The following is a 17,486-nucleotide window of genomic DNA, read 5'->3' on the forward strand; positions in this document are numbered from 1 at the left end:
GCAAGACCCTGATAAGCCCCTGCCTATGGGGGACAGTGTGCTGTCACGCTCAGCCAGGGGACAGCTGGACAGTGGTGCTCATGTGGACACATGGGTGAGCAGGCCACTATGTTGGTCTGCTCAAAAATTTAAAGAAAGAAAATGGAAAACTGTCACTTCCCCTGCAGTGTGTGCTTGGGTTCAGCTTTGTTGTTTTGGCAAGTTTGGGCTATAGGAAGACCAAACTTCGAGGAAGAACTTTGGACAGAAAATGTAGAGTGTAGTCAGGTATGGCTCCCAGGCTAGAATGTCAGTTCTAAAAGAATAAATTTTAATATAAAACTCAGTTAAATCACCCAATTATTTTGTTCATAAAGTACTCTTAACACCGTCCTGGACAGCAATTCCGCCCAGAGATGACATTGACAACCTTCCAGCCTTACTGAAGGACAGAACAGAAGTCAAATCAGAAAACTGATTTCTGGTCCTTTACGTCTTTGTGCCTCAAAGATAACCATTCAATGTGAGGAAGGAGAACAGTCCCCGGAGAACTCTCATTTATATGGCTTGCTTGCCATTTTACTATCAGGCTCTTGCCTTAATAATGTTAATTGACTGTTTTGAGGTTGAGTTAAAAGAAAAGATAAAAAGAAATTAACAAAAGTAAGCAGAACTTATTATAATTCATCCCTTAGCTCAACAAATTGCATTATGTTTATTAACACATACATAGTTACAATTGATCGTAGTGTAAGTTATCATGTAATAAGTGATATAAAATAATAACAAATAGTAAAAGGACTGACAACACATGTAGCAGGTGTAAGAGCTGCCTTGTGATTTCCCTGTTGTTTCAAAGGGCTATAAAAACTTCTCTCTCAGCACGATTCTATACTGTGTATGATGTGCTGACTGTGAGTCATGTAGAAGTCTATAGGGAAGGTACTCAGTTTCTTCTTCTTGGCATTTGAATGATATTATCCAAATCCCTCATTTATTTATTTTCTTTTGAGCCAAATTCATTTCTATCTTTCATTTCTTTTAACTTTTCTTTTTTTTTTTTTTTTTTGACTGGGGCTGGGTTTGAAGCTGCCACCTCCAATATATGGGGCCCGCGCCCTACTCCTTTGAGCCACAGGCACTGCCCACGTTTCTTTTTCTTTTTCTTTTTCTTTTAAAAAATACCGCATAAGTTTTCACTGGCCTTTTACGCTTTCTATCTGTATGTAATAATATGCCTTTCCCTCATTAATAGATTTCGTTCCCGTTTAATTTCCATTACATTCAGTATTGCTTTACGATGATATCGTGGATGCCACATATGCCACTAACACCTGATTTTCTCTATTCTATGGTGATTTTCTCTTTCTATTCACCATTTACCCGTCTTGTCTCACTAACAATAAGCATGTATTATTTTTTAACATCATCTTAAAATGGAATGATTTGCTGGACAAAAATAGTTTGATATATAAATAGATGCACATCCTGGGTAGTCTGTCTTTCATGCCATTTGACTCAACCTTTGAAGCCAACTTTCAAAAAAGTTTCCTACCAAATTGTTTATCCTTCTATTCTTGAGTGGAACCCCCACCATTTACAAGCCTCTTTGTTCCTTCTAAATTGTTAATTGAATCAAAACATGAGACTCTCTGAGTATTCCAAATGACTCTCTTGGATTGCCTTTTAATTCACTCAGTTATATCTGCACCTGATATGTGGACACATGGTGGCCATTTGAAGAATAACAGTTGCGTTCAATTTAATTGGCCACCAAGAACTTAGCAAAGTTGCTGACCCATAGTAAGTGCTAAATATCCACGGTCCAGTGAACTGGCTAGTGATATTGAATTGAATTTCCTGAATTGCCGTCTCAATCTGCTCAGTTATATATCTCAATGCCTCCTCTTCTCTTGTTCTTAAGCTCACAATAGATTTATTCATGCTTTCTCCTTAATTCCTTTTCTACCTTGCCTCTGACAATATGTAATTCTCTCTTTTCTTCTTTGATTTTTTTTTTAAATCATTTCTTTTGTAATTGATTTGCCTTTCTAAATAAACTATGGTCTGTAGAGATGAAATTTTATGTTATATGTTATGGCTACATCAGTAGACTCTAAAGAGAGAAATGGAATGGCTCTGTATACCACATCGCACCCGGCTGGATTGATCCCCTTGCAATCCTCCTGTTTTGTGATCTACCCCACCTTTCCCTGATGTCTTAGAAGGGCAAACGTTTTTCTTTGACTGGTATTTATCTTCATTGTGCCCTTAGTCTCTTCTTTTTCAGATAGAAATCTTGCAGTAGGACCAAACATATTAATTATTTAGACTCTCATTTCAGATTTTTCTTTTCTGTGTGTATATCATGGTAATCACGGTATCAGTTTGTTTTTTTAAAGAATATTTTTATGATTCTTCAAAGTAATGCATGCTTATCAATCTAAAAACACATAAAAATATATAGTTGCAAATTCAAGTTAGCTCTGGGTGCCATGTCACCTGATGTAAATATTTTCTACTTTTTGTATATAGGGGTGGATTTTCTCAAAACATTAATGTAATACTGAAATATACTACTTTGTATTTCTTTTTTAATTAATGTTATATCATAAACACTTTCATGTCACCAGAGATTCTTTCAAACTTGATGTTGATGATGTGAAATATGTGTTTAACTAACGTACTTGGTGATTTGAAAACCTTATTTGTGTTTAATTTTTCACCATTACACATTATGCCGTGATGAACATTTTGTATGTAAAATATTGTGCTCATGTCTATTAGGTCAATTCTACAGAATTGAAATTCTAACAGTAAAACTAGTGAATGAAAATTTTTGTGAGCATCTTTATGACTTCTTGTACATGTTGCCAAAATGTCCCCTCAAAATATAATTTTTATCTTTTAATGCACTTAGTTCTTTTCCTGCATTTTGGCAATAAAAACAGATGGTCATTACAGTAAACCTATTCTTAGTAAATGATTTCCATTCATTTGCTCTTGAAATCATGTCACTTCATCTTTTTTGTTACTTACGTTTCCAAATTTGTTTTTCTGCTAATTTATCATAATTCCACTCATCAATCCAATCTTGGAGCCTCACTGTACAAACCCTCATCTGAAACCCGGGCCCTGCTGCAGGGTCCTGAGGTGATAAGTCACTGTCCTGCTCTTCAGAGGTGACTTTTAGTATCTGAACATGGTGGTTCATCCCAGTTTATGTTATTTTGAGGGAATATAAATTTCAAAAATTATCTTAAATTCATACTCCCAATCACTTCTTCACAGACCATACATTTCCCAAGCATGTATACTTTATATGTTTAAAAGAGAAGCTGCATTTTATATCATTTCCTTCCACCATTTACCAGTATTATGAGCCCCAAACTCACCTTTTTCTTAAGGATTCTGTCATTAGTGTTCTTTTCTTTTTATACACAGTGTGCTTGCATTACATATAAATTGTGTAGGTGTGTGTGCGCTTGTGTGTATGTGTGTAGACAACTTCAAAGGGAACATTTCTATGAAAAGACAATGAAATTATGAATTATCATACTGCCTAGTCATCATCCTTATTTTTCCATATTTTCCAAATTTTCTCCACTGAACATACCTCTGATTCACAAGCAGGCAAAAGACATTTGCAAATGAAGTTTATTTATCAAACTGTAGCTGTTATAATATATTGAGTGCTACTGTCTCCTCTGTCTGAATACATATATAGATTAGATAAATTTCTTATGCAAGTTTGGTGTCTGATGTTTTCTTTTAAAACATTTTTTTCCCCAGGGTCCTGTATGGAAATAAAATCACAGAACTCCCCAAAAGTTTATTTGAAGGACTGTTTTCCTTACAGCTCCTGTAAGTATTGGCTTTTTTGACTTCGGTTAAACCTACTAATGTATTAGTCAGATTAACATCTCATGTTTTCAAGGAGGCTTAAAACTCATTTCTACTATGAAACCAGTATATAATCACCCACACTTCCATATGAAAGGTATAACACAACTACAGCCAAGAGGAAGAGGGGAGATGAGTGGAGGGAGGTAATCGTTGGGACCTCACCCATGGTGCATATTGCAAGGGTACATGTCAAATCTATTAAGTGTAGAGTATAAATGTCCTAACACAGTAATTCAGAAAGTGAGATGAAGGCTATGTTAACTAGTTTGATGTAAGCATTCTGAATTGTATATAAAACCAGCACATTGTACCCCGTAAATGCATTAATGTGTATAGCTATGATTTAATACAATTTTTTTTTAAAATTTGAATATACTTTAATGAAATAGAAAAGATTAGTTTAGTAAAGCTCATATTGATGGCCCATTCCTCGAGGACACCACTTTTTGGAACTGCCCGGAGCTTTTCTCGTCTACCCTGTTGTGAACAAATGCATTCTGTCTGCTCTATCATTTATAAATCTTACCCGAGCCCTGCCCTTGTGAAACATCTCTGTTTTGATGTGAGCAGTAGTAGGAACTGAGGAAGTTACAGTGATAAGCTTATCAAACTTGGTCCAGATAACGTGCAAGAGCTGTCGTATTGGAATAACGTCCCCAAACACAGAGATGGCAGGGACCTAGAACACAGAAGTCATCCTTAGACTCTCGCTAGCAAGAGAATTATCTCTAAATCCAAGACTGCTCTGCTTGGAGGATCATCACTACTGATTTGTCTTGAGGGAAGTAGCTACTCATCATATTTGCAGGAAGCAGACTTGCCCCCAGGCGTTTTCCTGCATCTGTCAATCATGCCAATCCTAAGACTGCTGATGTTGTATAATTCCAGTTCTGTTTAATTCATTGAACATTAATAGAATATCTCATTTGGAGCAGAGACTACAGTAGATATTTTGGATATAAAGATAAGTGTGATGTAATTTCCTTTCCCAAATTAGCTCACTATCTGTCTTCCTTAAAATCCTTCAGTTTAAAATGTTATTTTTCTCCTTGGGGCATATGAATTTGTTGCTTTTTATTTGGTAAACATACATTCCTAATCTCATAATCTTCCTAAATACAGAGTTTATTCATTACTTAATACATTTATGTTTCTAATTATGTTTTGTTATCCATGTCCTAAACTTTTTCACCATTGTGCAGAAATCTGTTTTACATCACACCCTGTTCACACACACACACCAGTGAAGCAAAACGTTAACAAAACAATGTACAACCTTACTATGGGAGTGCTCTTTTTCCTGTCACCCCTCTCATTCTCTCTCTGTTCTCTCTCTGTCCTTCCCTTCCCTTCTTCTTCCCCTTCACCTTTCTCTCTTTCCTTTCCCTTTTCCTTTCTTTTATTTTATTTTATTTTTTCTATTTTGAATGAGACAGGTTTTTGGTCTGTTACCCAGGCTGGAATTCAATAATATAATCATAATTCACTGCAGTATCCAACTCCTGGGCTTAAGCAATCCTCCTGCCTCAGCCTCCCAAGTAGCTGGTACTACAGGCATGCACCACCGTGCCTGGATAATTTAATTTTTTTTGTAGAGATGTGGTCTGACTATATTCCCTAAGCTTGTCTCCAACCCCTGACTTCAAGCAGTTCTCCTACCTTGGCTGCCCAGATTGCTGGGATTATAGACCTGAACCATCGTGTCCTGCTCTCTCTGTTTCCTTAATGCTCCATAATGCAATGAATTTATAATAGACTAGTCAGTCATGAAATAAACGGATTTTGTGAATTAATGACTTTATTTGGGTTTCAGGGTTTGTTTTAGTCTTTGTAGTAAAATTATCAGATTTAGGTTTTGGTTTAGTAAAATGGTTCTCGTCAGGTTATAGATGTCTATACACAAATTAGATAGAGCTTGATGCTGTAGGCAGGAGTCGCCTACTGGTCACTCACCTCTCTGAACTTCCCTGTATTTGGCTGGAATCACCCTCCATGCCACAGACTTACAGTCACTCTCATGATCTTTGTGCTATCTACCACCAACACTTCAAAGGCCACCTGGCGTTCAATGGTTTCCATTCCTTAGGCCTCATAGCTTTCATCTGTCTTTACTCTTGGTAGAGTGCCAGTGCCATGGCATCGAAGTTCACTGCAACCTCAAACTCTTGGGTTCAAGTGATCCTCTTGCCTCAGCCTCTTGAGTAGCTGGGACTATAGTAGCCTGCCTCATGCCCAGCTGGTTTTTCTGTTTTTAGTAGAGATAGGGGTCTCACCCTTGTTCAGGCTGGTCTGAAACTCCTGAGTGCAAGGGATCCATCCACCCTGGTCTCCCAGAGTGCTGAGATTACAGGTGTGAGCCACCAGGCCCGGCAGGCCACACAGATTTCAAAGTGAGGTGAGACTGCCTAGATGCAGGCTGGTGCAAGACAACATCTTGTTTGGGTTTCTTCTGCTTCCCCCGACTCTCGCCTCAGTCTGGTATCTGCTTTCTACCTCCCCTCCTCAGGTGCCTCACGGACTGAGGAGCACGCTCAGCATCACTTGTGTGGGGCCTGGAGTGTCTAGGTGTGGGGTTAGTCAGTCCCTACCCCTAATCATCCCCCACAGGCTTTTGAGAAAGTGCCAGGTAGATCGGGCAGCAGAATAGAACTTTGACTCCTGGTGAGAATCAAAGAGAAAGGCGAAGAGGGGCCCTGGGAGGAAGTCATGGCCTTCCATGTGTATGGGGCACCTGAAGAGCAAATAGTGAAAGGGGAGTGCCTTTCGTTAATTAAAGATAAAGATCATTTTATTGTCATAAGGGAAAACATCCTTTTAGTACATTATATAATGAGGAATGCCCAGACCATGTGGCATATATTCTTTGAACACTAAATATTTGTCTAAATTCAATATATCAGAACTTTGACATAGATGATGAGGAAGAGAAAGAATATTAAAAGTGGAAATCAATCAGTGGGGAGGAAGGGAAGGGCAAAGAATTACCTAAAGGTTCTATGGACACTATTTGGGCGATGGACACACCTTTATCCAGGACTTATGCATTACAAAGGGGCTCAGTCCATGTAACCTAAAGCATTTTACTTTCTTAATATTTTTAAATGTTAAAAAAAATGCAATGAATTTGTTACATGCCCCATTAAAAACCTACATACAAGCAAAAATGTCCCGTGGAAGAGGGCAGAACTGTCACAGAGTAAACAAGTAGACCCAAGCAAAACAGTGACAAGTCAGCCTAACACCAAGTAGCATCCTCAGAACCCAGAGGGACAAGGACTTCCTTTGGGCAGAAGTCCTGCTATGGAGAAGGTTGAGCCAAGTGGACACCGGAGTGAGTCGATCCCCAAAGGTGAGCTCAGACCTACTAGGACGACATTGCCGGAGTCTGGTCCACAGGCCACAGATTTACAGAACATGGATAGAGTTTGTGGGGAATAAATGAGACTGTGGGATAGCGTGTTAAAATGTTAAATAGGCGTTTATAATACAGGACAGAAACTTTGACTGCGGTCATGCACCATGTCACTCTCCCAGAGGTTTGTGAAGTCCTCATTCAGCCATGAATATTTATGGAGCCTCTCCTGTGTGCTGGGCACCTGGGAAGTCAAGGGCAACAAAATAGACAAAGATCCCTGACCCAGGGATGATAATACCGTATGGGCAACACATACCAGTGACAGTTAGGAATACCAAAGTAAGGAAGTTCTGTATGACACAAAGAAATACATCTTTAGGAAATGGAAAAAATAGGTCCATGCAAAGGAAATTGAGAGTGCTGGGGTTCAGGAAGTGAGCAGAGTCGGGTTACACACATCAGAGTGCATGTCCGGGAGCCTGGGCTGAGAAGGGAAGACGGGCAGACTCAGAGAAGCAGAATTACTGGGCAGGTGTCTCGGAGAAGAACCTTAAAGAGAGGAAAGGGCAGAGTCTGCTGTGTTTGGAGAAGAGCCAGGAGGCCAGGGGGTGGCGCTGGCAGTCAAAGGAGAGAACTAGGAGGTGGCAGCGTTCAGACGGGTGGGCCGCAGTCCTAGTGTGAAAGAGTTAGGCTTTTGCCCAGATCCACTTGGCAGCTGGTGTGCTGTTCTGGGAGACAAGTGGCGTGATCTGATCCGTGCTTAGAAGGATCGTGCTGGCTGCTGTTCTGAGGACAGATAACTTTTTATCCCACAGGGCAGTTGGAAAGACTAACAATGTTTGATGGCCTTGGTACAATGTCCTTGCTAACAGAGGCTACATCTCACCCATCTCTGTCCTCTGTTGGATACATGAATAAGTATCACCAGATTGAGGTTCATTTGACAACATGAGTCTTGCTTTATTGAGCAAAACCCCAGATCTTCAGACTGTGATACAGAAATAATGAAAGTTAAAATGTTAGCACTGAGGTTAAAAGGCATGTATTTCTTAATTGGGTTTTGTGAAGAAGGACAAAATCTTACAGGTGAGTTCATGAGATCCTGCACGTTAATTCTACAACTATTTGATCAAACAGATTATTGAATGCCAACAAGATAAACTGCCTTCGGGTGGACGCTTTTCAGGATCTGCACAACCTGAACCTTCTCTCCTTATATGACAACAAGCTTCAGACCATCGCCAAGGGGACCTTTTCGCCTCTTCGGGCTATTCAGACTATGTATGTACATACAATTTGCATACAATTTGACGACCATTGTTTTCACTCTGAATGCGAGAACACTGCCAGTCATATATGAAACTGTTCTGTGTGTGTTTCTGAAAGGCATTTAGCCCAGAACCCTTTTATCTGTGACTGCCATCTCAAGTGGCTGGCGGACTATCTGCACACCAACCCCATCGAGACCAGTGGTGCCCGCTGCACCAGCCCCCGCCGGCTGGCGAACAAAAGAATCGGACAGATCAAAAGCAAGAAATTCCGTTGTTCAGGTAATTTAACTTCCCGTGACATGTCCCCTGTGACTAAAACCAATGGCTACTCGAAACGTAACAAAAGCAGCTGGTCTTGGGCTGATTACTAAGTAGCACAGAATCCTATTTTTCTACTACTTGTGAAGAAAAAAATAAAAAAACTGTAGGTACAGTTCGTAACAGTAGCTCTACATGTAACATTTTTCACACCACACACAGCAGAGGAAGTAGATTAGCAACCAAGTTAAAAAGATGACAAGGTTGGCCAGTGCCTGTGGCTCAAAGGAGTAGGATGCTAGCCCCCATATACTAGAGGTGGCGGGTTCAAACCTGGCCCTGGCCAAAAACTGCAAAAAAAAAAAAAGATGACAAGGTTGATTCCCAGGGTTCAAACTTAACAGGGGCCTTGGAGCTAACTGAGAATGCTTTTAAAGTATGCTAAGTCTCATGCATCTTACTATTGACCAACTTAAAGTAATTGTATTTTTATTTCTTCAGAAAGTGAGCTGAGGCTTGGTTACATGGTTCATACTCTGGCTCAGGAGCGGAGGGGCGGTGGGGAAACTCCTGATCCTGGCTTCTCTAATCCGAATGCATTTCCTCACTCCCAGCCTCTTATTTTAGAATCGCGTAGAAACCTCTTGCATAGAATTGTGAGGTTAACAGTTCTGGTTCCCCTCAAAGGCCATCTTTTAACATTTTGGGAACATTATATTTATTTATAAAGCACTAAATATAAATGCATTGTATTTCTATTAAATAGAAAACAGACTTCATTGAAATTTACTATTTGCTTTGATCTAATCTTTTCCGTTTACTTATGATAGAATAAATTCTATATGTTTTAAGTAGTATGCTACCTAACTATCCCAGGGGTGTTTCACATTCGGCAGTTAATTCATACTAAAAAGCTAATCTCAAAGCCAAGCTGGTTGTTATCCTTAAACAGATGCATTTACTACTCACTGTACCTTACGGCGCTTCAGCCACAGCTGTGAATATACATTTTTCACTTAATTGCCAGTAGTAACTTTAGTCCATTCTTAATCTAAAATAACTCGTGTCTCTGCTTGCTGACATTCAGGCGCATCTTCTATTTTTTGTCTCTTTTTTTATTTAGCTAAAGAACAGTATTTCATTCCAGGTAGGTTTTGCTCGGTGGTAGGACTAACCGCAGACACCCTTTCCTCACCTCATAGAATATAGCTCCTAAAACTCTGATATGCATGCTTTTGAAAGTACAATGGATACTCTGTAGCTAGACTGACCTTCTGCATAGATCACTTGTAGCTGTTTCCTGAACACCTGACCTTTGCATGCAGCTTCTGATGTTAAACACATATTATTAAACTCCACCTTTTTCCCCTCTTTTACTTTGGCACATTATCTCAAATTTCTCACAGTAGCTAAAATGTTTGAACCTATGGCTTTCTGCTGAAATCATCTTCTCTCCGTACATTGTATATCTGATCTTTGAACCTGTTTTTAAAATATAGCCTGTGGAGCTAGTTTTAAAGACAGAGCCTTCTCCGTTGTCAAAGAGCTAGTTCTCCATGAAATCAGTTACCAACACACAGAATTGCATTTTTCGATCATGAGATTTACGTTTTCATAGTTTTTTCTACCAAAAAGGGATGCTTTACTTTTTGCTTTACTTCTCCTATGAAAACAGCATTGTCTGCTGATTTCTATGCAGTCGCGTCTAATTTGTGACTTCACATTCTTACATATCCAGAATTACAGCATAACTCCACAAAAAGAATATTGATGGCAGATGTGGAAGCATCCATCAGAAGTTCTTGGGGACTAAATGCCTTGAATAATATAGACATATGGATAAAATGTTTCTAAGAAAAAGTCATTGCAATGTTTTGCCACTTCAGTCACAACACTCTGAAGACGGACCATGGTAGAGCTAGCTCTTTAAAATGTTTCTTTACTTCTTTTTTCCTTGCCTGCCAATTGTGTAAAATGCCTCTTTGACTTGTTTGTTTTATATCATTATAAAGAAATATATGTTAAGTATTGTTTGGCCAAATTCACCATCTCCTGTGTATAATGCATTTTAAGAGCTATAGATAAAAAGATATTTCTACAGGGTTGGGATGCAAAGCCATGTGGACTTTCCCAAAGCCTGTGTTTAGTCTCTGTTTTAAGGAGATACTGTTGCTTGCCATCGTTGATTTAAAATTTGAATAATTTTATACACTTAACAGACTTAGTCATGTTACTTACTTTGAGCTTGAATGATCAACAATATCTTATACATTATACTGGCAGCCTATTAAGTGACATGTTGAAAAAAGTTCATTGGCCTTCCTTCGAAATATTTAAAATTAATTATTTTTTACCTAATTCAATAGAAGGTCATCTGATATCTGTTGCTTAACCAGAAAAAGACATATTCTAAGCAACAGACCACATACAGAATAAAAAACATTAATTTCATTGACATTCGCATGTAATTGAAGTCACATACTTACAGTAATTAATGTAGTTGTTACCAAATTATTCAAACTGTTTCATTTAAAAATACTTAAATAATTTAGAAATTAATATTTCTAATTCACCAAGTAAACAACAAAAGTAAAGGGAATATTTTATACTTGTTTTTGTCTTTTGAGTTAGGCTTTTTCTTCTTTCTCCAGGCTGAAATGCAGTGGCATCCTCATTGCTCACAGTAGCCTCCAGTGCATGGGCTCCAGTAGTCCACCTGCCTCAGTCTTTCAAGTGCTGGTCCTACAGGCGTGCACCACTGTGTCAGGCTAATTAATTCATTTATTTTTTTGTAGAGATAGGATATCAATATTGCCCAGCTAGTGTTAAACTCCTGGGCTCAAGCAATCCTCCCTTCCTCCTCCCAAAGTACTGGCATTACAGGCACCAGTCACTCTAGCAGGTCAAAGCCAAGTTGTTTTCATAAATTCTGACACACTTTTTGCTTCTTAACCAACAGCAACCAAAATAGGTCTTGGGAAGTTTTTTTTTTTTTTAATGTCAGATGTCATGTCTTAACTCTGACTTTCAGATAATTTAATTCACATTACTTAATAATTGTAAAAACCAGGACTCAGAAAGATTCTGTGATCCTCCCACTCCTTTTTCCCAAAATTTTAATTAAAATTTGAGCCTACCTAAAGAACCACAATAAAATAAATGTTATTGTCCTTGCATTGAATGGAGATGATTTGAAACATGCAGTGTGTCTGTCCCTTAGACTTTGCACACCTTCATTTCAATATTTCAAGATGGTGTAAACCTTAAATCAAAATACAGTGAATTCTCAATAAATACCATGACACTAACTGCCAAACATATTGAAATTATCAGATTCAGCATTGCAAACTTCTTATGCAATGCTGACCTTTGCATTCCATTTTTACTACAGTGACATTCTGAGTTGGAAAGGTCATTAATAAGTGTACAGCACAAGTGAAGGATGGATCCAACATCCTAATGATAGTTGCTGAGGAGCTCAGTGATTTGTTTTGCACTCACTTTTATGTGTGTACCTGCCTAATACTATTCTATACGGCATCCTCAGTACTATGGAGGTAACTCAAAATCTGTCTCGCAGAGAGTTCATCTTTTAAAGGAATAAACAGAAGCTTAATTTGTACTATCCATCTTTTATTCCATTTGCTTTCCTTGTAAGACAATCATGCTTCAAAATATCACAGAATTTTACAAAGCATGATGAGTCCCATTACGACATGCTATCTTTCTCTAATTATACCGTGAAAAAGAGAGAAGGAAGGGAGCTTAGTCTTATGTCTGTGTATGTTAATCTTAATTGGGATTACTCTGTCTTTCTTTCCTTCTTGGTGATCTTTACTTTTGCAGGAATTCACCATTTGGGCTGTAAGTAAAAGTGTCTGCTCTGAAACATAATGTCTTCCCTATTCAATCCTGATGTACCTTCTCCTGGTCTCGGTCTTTTGCACCTTTTCTTTTTTTTTTTTTCTCTCCCCAAGAAGAAACCACAGACCTGTTGAGCTTCTCTGTTGCCCTTGTAGCTCACCTCATCCTCTTCCTGGACGTTGCTCCCGAAAGCCGTTGTTTCCACTCTGCAGTTCTGAGGAACGGCGGAGGCGCCTTTCCGTATAGCCCCTTCTTTGTGTTTCCAGGACCTCCTCGGTAGTAATACTCTCACTCTGGGCATAAACATTCTGCGGGAAGAGTGCATGTCGTGTAAACAGTGTTACCTTTCCAGAACGTCTTTAGCTTTCCTCCTGCTTCCCTTCATCTCTCCTCTCGGTCTTACCTTTGGCCTAGTGGTCGGTGTAGTGATAATGTAGCGAGATTTTCTGTTGTGCTTGATCTAACCATGTGGTTGCCAGGTCTGAGTACAACATGGTTCCGTCAAGCACCATGGAACGTCACGCAGCTTTCTACAGCATGGCAAGCTGCTGAGGCTTAAATCACGATTTACTTGTCTCTTTCTATAAAATCAAACTAAAAAAAAAGAGGGCTTTTGAGGCATTTCTGAGATTATGTGAGAGGGAGAGCATAGTCAAAGTCCATAGAAAATTTAAAAGCCTGTGTACATTCATTTTGCCTTGAAAGCCCCAATTGACAACGAGATGTAGGAATATGTTTAAGACTGGATACATTTTCGATTCTTGACTCGGAAAAAAATAAACTTTTTAACAATTAATACCCATTGTATGATTAGCTGTGAAATAGGCTAGAACTGGTCAGAACCGGATCAGCAGAAAGTACAGCTGTGAAAAGCTCAAATTTATTAATGTTTTCCTGTCATGTGAATCTGGTCACTCTTTTTTTTTTCCAGAAAATTCCAAGCCTTTCTTTTAACCCTCTCCTGACATCCATTGACCAAAATGCCCCAAGTTGTCTCCCTGCAACAGAATCTATAGTTATATATTTTTCTTCCTACAAATTAATCAATATTCTAACCTTTAGACTCAGTATCTTTTTATTATTTTTTTATTTGAATTCTCAATAGGTACAGAAGATTATCGATCAAAATTAAGTGGAGACTGCTTTGCAGATTTAGCTTGCCCGGAAAAGTGCCGCTGTGAAGGGACCACCGTAGATTGCTCCAATCAGAAACTCAACAAAATTCCAGATCATATCCCCCAGTACACTGCAGAGCTGTAAGTTCATCCCCCTACAAAACCCTGGTTGGGAAGGAGGAAGTAAAAGCATTAAAACAATAGGCAATTTTGTCTTGTCATTTTTATTCTCAATAATCACATTAATTTCCATTAATAGACATTAAATTGACACAACTCCTCTTTATGCAAGAATAGATGAGAGGCTGTCTAGTTCCTCTGTCTATGCCAAGATAAAATTACACAAATTAATTTATCTATCAAAATTCATGTAGTGCCTCATGCCAATAATCACAGTGTTTATTTGTTATTTATCTGGTATTATTTAGGCTCAAACTTATTTATAAGCACTTAATAGATTTTTAATGTATTCAACCTGACAGTAACCAAATAAAATCTTTGAGAGTCACCGTTTTGAATCTCTGTTATTACGTCATCTGTTCACTGAGTCCTTTCTATTTCCTCACTTCTTGACTCACAGGTGAAGGACTCAGTGATTAACAAGTATTAAAGAAGGAATTATTATTCCAAAATAATAGATAGCATGGCAGGAATAACTGAAAACCCAAAGTATGATCTGATTTATATTTACAACCCTAACATAGGACCTAGCAATACCACTTGCTGAAATGCTAAAATATGTTTGTTGAATGATATATAGATTCCGTGCCCATTTATGGTTTGCCTTTACTGACTTTATGTATGAAAAGAAGACCTTTCAGGCCTGCCTTCTAGAATTCCAAGAAGAAGCTGGTGAAATCTCATCACTTGCTAAACATCTTAGCCATGTTTCTGCACAGCACCATCTGGAATCTGTCATTTACTGCTTCACAGAATTGGTTGTCTCTGTGTGTGTAGGAGCCGTCTGTCTCAACTAGATCATAGCCCCTTTATGGCATGGATTGTGTGTGATAGTTTGTCTCCCACTGTGCCTCTACTTAGGCCTCTTACTTAATGAATTTTAAGCAATTTGGATAATTAAAAATAAAGGAAAGCCTTTCAAAGAATTGAGAGAAACTTACTACCTTGTGGTTACAGCGATGCTTTCTGAGTCCTGTCAGTTCGTGGAGCTATTTCATAGCTCCAGGATTTTTAAAAATGCATGAACAGTTAAAAAATGAGCCCATGCAACAAAATCGCTAGACTCTGTTTTTACAGTCATGTTAGGATTTATGCTTCTTTCCAACAATGCTACATAGAAATGATATCTTCCATCATGCTAGCACCCTTAAAAGGATTATTCATCAACATAGAATTATAGTAGAAACTAGCCTCTAATGTAGACTTCAGCTGATGTGTGTGTTTTAAGAAATATATAATTTTTAAAAATTGTACATATAAAATCAGTACTGAGAAGAAAATATTTGCAAATCACACATCTAATAAAGGACATATATCCAGAATATATAAAGAAATCTTATAATTGATAGACAAAAAGGTACATTACCCTATGAAAACATGAACAAATTATGGACGTCCTCTTCTCCAAAGAAGATAGATGTACAAATGGCCAATAAAAACATGAAAAAATGCACAATTTCTTTAGTTATTGGGTAAATATCAACTCAGACTACAATGAGATACTAATTCACTGGAATGGCTATTAAAAAAAAGACAATGATATAGTACAAGAAATTGGAGCCCTCATGCATTACCAGTAGGAATGTAAAATGTTAGTGTTTTAGAACATAGGTTGGCTATTCCTCATAGATTTATCATGTGATGCAGTGGTTCTACTTCTAAATTTATATACAAAAAATTGAAATGTATATTCACAGAAAATCTTGTACATTGATGTTTATGCAAATGTCCACTCCCTGGTGAATGGATGAACAAAATGTGGTATGCCCATACAGTGGAATAGTATTCAGCAATTAAAAATAATGGGGCACTGATCATGTGCTGAGACAAATGGATGCTTGAAGAAAACATGATAGGAAGCAAAATAAACCGGACAGAAAACGTCACATTTTATGTGATTCCATTTACATTAAATTTCCAGTAGGAAAATCAGGAATGACAGAGAGTAAATGAGTGGAGGGAAGGAGCACTTGGGAGTGACTGATAATGAGGATGGTATTGGGAAATTAGATAGCATAGTGTGTGGATTGCATCCTTATGTTCTGTGAAGTAGATATTAATAAAACTGCAAATTTGAAAAAAATTATGGAGCAAATAATTAGGAAAAAATGTCTAAAAAAGGTGATATTGCAAAAAACCTGAGAAATTTCGTTCTAGCGATGACTGAATGAGAACTGGTTTCTGTTTTTGGTTTTCCTTACTGTGTCTTTTAATAGACTTTATTTGGATAATTTAAATTTGGGTAAAACAGACATATATCAGTATACTGTACAAATATTTTGTGATATCTGCACTATATTTTAGGGTTACCATTAAATAATATTGTAATTCTGTTTGAGAAATAAAACTTAATCCTTTCCTAACTGTTGGTGATAAGACTTTTTTTGTCCTTTCTTTCCTTCCCCACCAGACGTCTAAATAACAATGAATTTACAGTGTTAGAAGCCACAGGAATCTTTAAGAAACTTCCTCAGTTGCGGAAAATGTAAGTCATTTGTTAGCTATCTTTTTGAATTTCAGTACTGTTATACTGTGTGTTTCCAAGTCCTTTAGAGTTTTAAGTTTCTTTGCAAATTGGAAAAAAAAAAAAAAAGTCCAGGGAAATTTCCATACAGCAACTACCTGTGACATGAATTTAGTGTAATCTCTGAGAACTTTTCTTTTTATTCAAGCAACGTCAACCCTGTGTTCTGGAGTAAAACCATAGCGTCTTACTTTAACTAAGACAGCTGGTCTGTCACGTAGCCACAGCAGGAACCCAGCAACCCAAGCACATTCAACATTCAAATGGAGTCAGTAATGTTTCACACCTTTCTTTACTATTCCCCAAACCAGGCCGTTATTTCCCTTTCAGCACATTCACGTCAACAACTATTTGACTTTTTGCTTCCTTTGACGTTCATTAGAAGATAGTCAAAATGAACGATTGGTAAACTGGCTGGATAACTCATCTGTGTTAACTACATGTCCACAACTCATATTTTAAAACAAGTTCTTAAGCTCAGCAGTTTCAGCCATACTCAATGGGCACTCACACCCTTGGGGAGGCATGAGAGAGGGGCAGGAAAGAGCTAAGAGTGTAAGGCCAGTGGAAAACCCTGCACCCATGAGGAAAGAAGCAGGGTTCCAGCTACACGTGTGTCCACAATACCAAACTGACCCATGGGCACAGACAGTCCACAGTGGAGCAGCCTGAGCTCAGAGCCTGTGCACTTGACCTGCACGTGGTGTTGCCTCCCGAAGGGTGTCTAATTTCTTGATTGACCTCCTTCTTCACTAATACTAAATGTACCTATTTAGCTATAAAATGAGCACCTATGCAATAAATATTTGTCAAGCAGCTACAATGCTCTAAGAGAAATAAAATGGTAAATAATGACAATCCTTATTTGGGGGACACTCCTGGTCATAGAGAGAACAGTGAGAAAGAAAGTAAGTTTATATAGTCAAGTGTAACCTCAGGTGGACATTCTTGACCTCTGGGCAAGTATTGAGGTATTTGGTATCGCACACAATACTGATGGGTAAGTTGGTTGTTTTAACACATTATTGCATGAG

The 17,486-nt window shown here is 38.2% G+C and overlaps 1 protein-coding gene across 1 annotated transcript in view; it reads left to right on the plus strand.

The window, feature by feature from the left end:
• SLIT2 (slit guidance ligand 2) overlaps positions 1 to 17,486 on the plus strand; it is a 344,584-nt gene that overhangs the window by 248,278 nt on the left and 78,820 nt on the right. Inside the window, exons 11-16 of the mRNA XM_023515340.1 lie at positions 3,772 to 3,843; positions 8,378 to 8,521; positions 8,627 to 8,790; positions 9,893 to 9,916; positions 13,739 to 13,889; positions 16,339 to 16,413. Of these exons, the coding sequence (XP_023371108.1) occupies positions 3,772 to 3,843; positions 8,378 to 8,521; positions 8,627 to 8,790; positions 9,893 to 9,916; positions 13,739 to 13,889; positions 16,339 to 16,413 (630 nt within the window). The remainder of the gene's footprint in view (positions 1 to 3,771; positions 3,844 to 8,377; positions 8,522 to 8,626; positions 8,791 to 9,892; positions 9,917 to 13,738; positions 13,890 to 16,338; positions 16,414 to 17,486) is intronic.

This window comes from Otolemur garnettii, unplaced genomic scaffold (genome assembly GCF_000181295.1).
Source record: "Otolemur garnettii isolate 467f Iridium unplaced genomic scaffold, OtoGar3 scaffold00069, whole genome shotgun sequence".
NCBI classification, from domain to species: domain Eukaryota; kingdom Metazoa; phylum Chordata; class Mammalia; order Primates; family Galagidae; genus Otolemur; species Otolemur garnettii.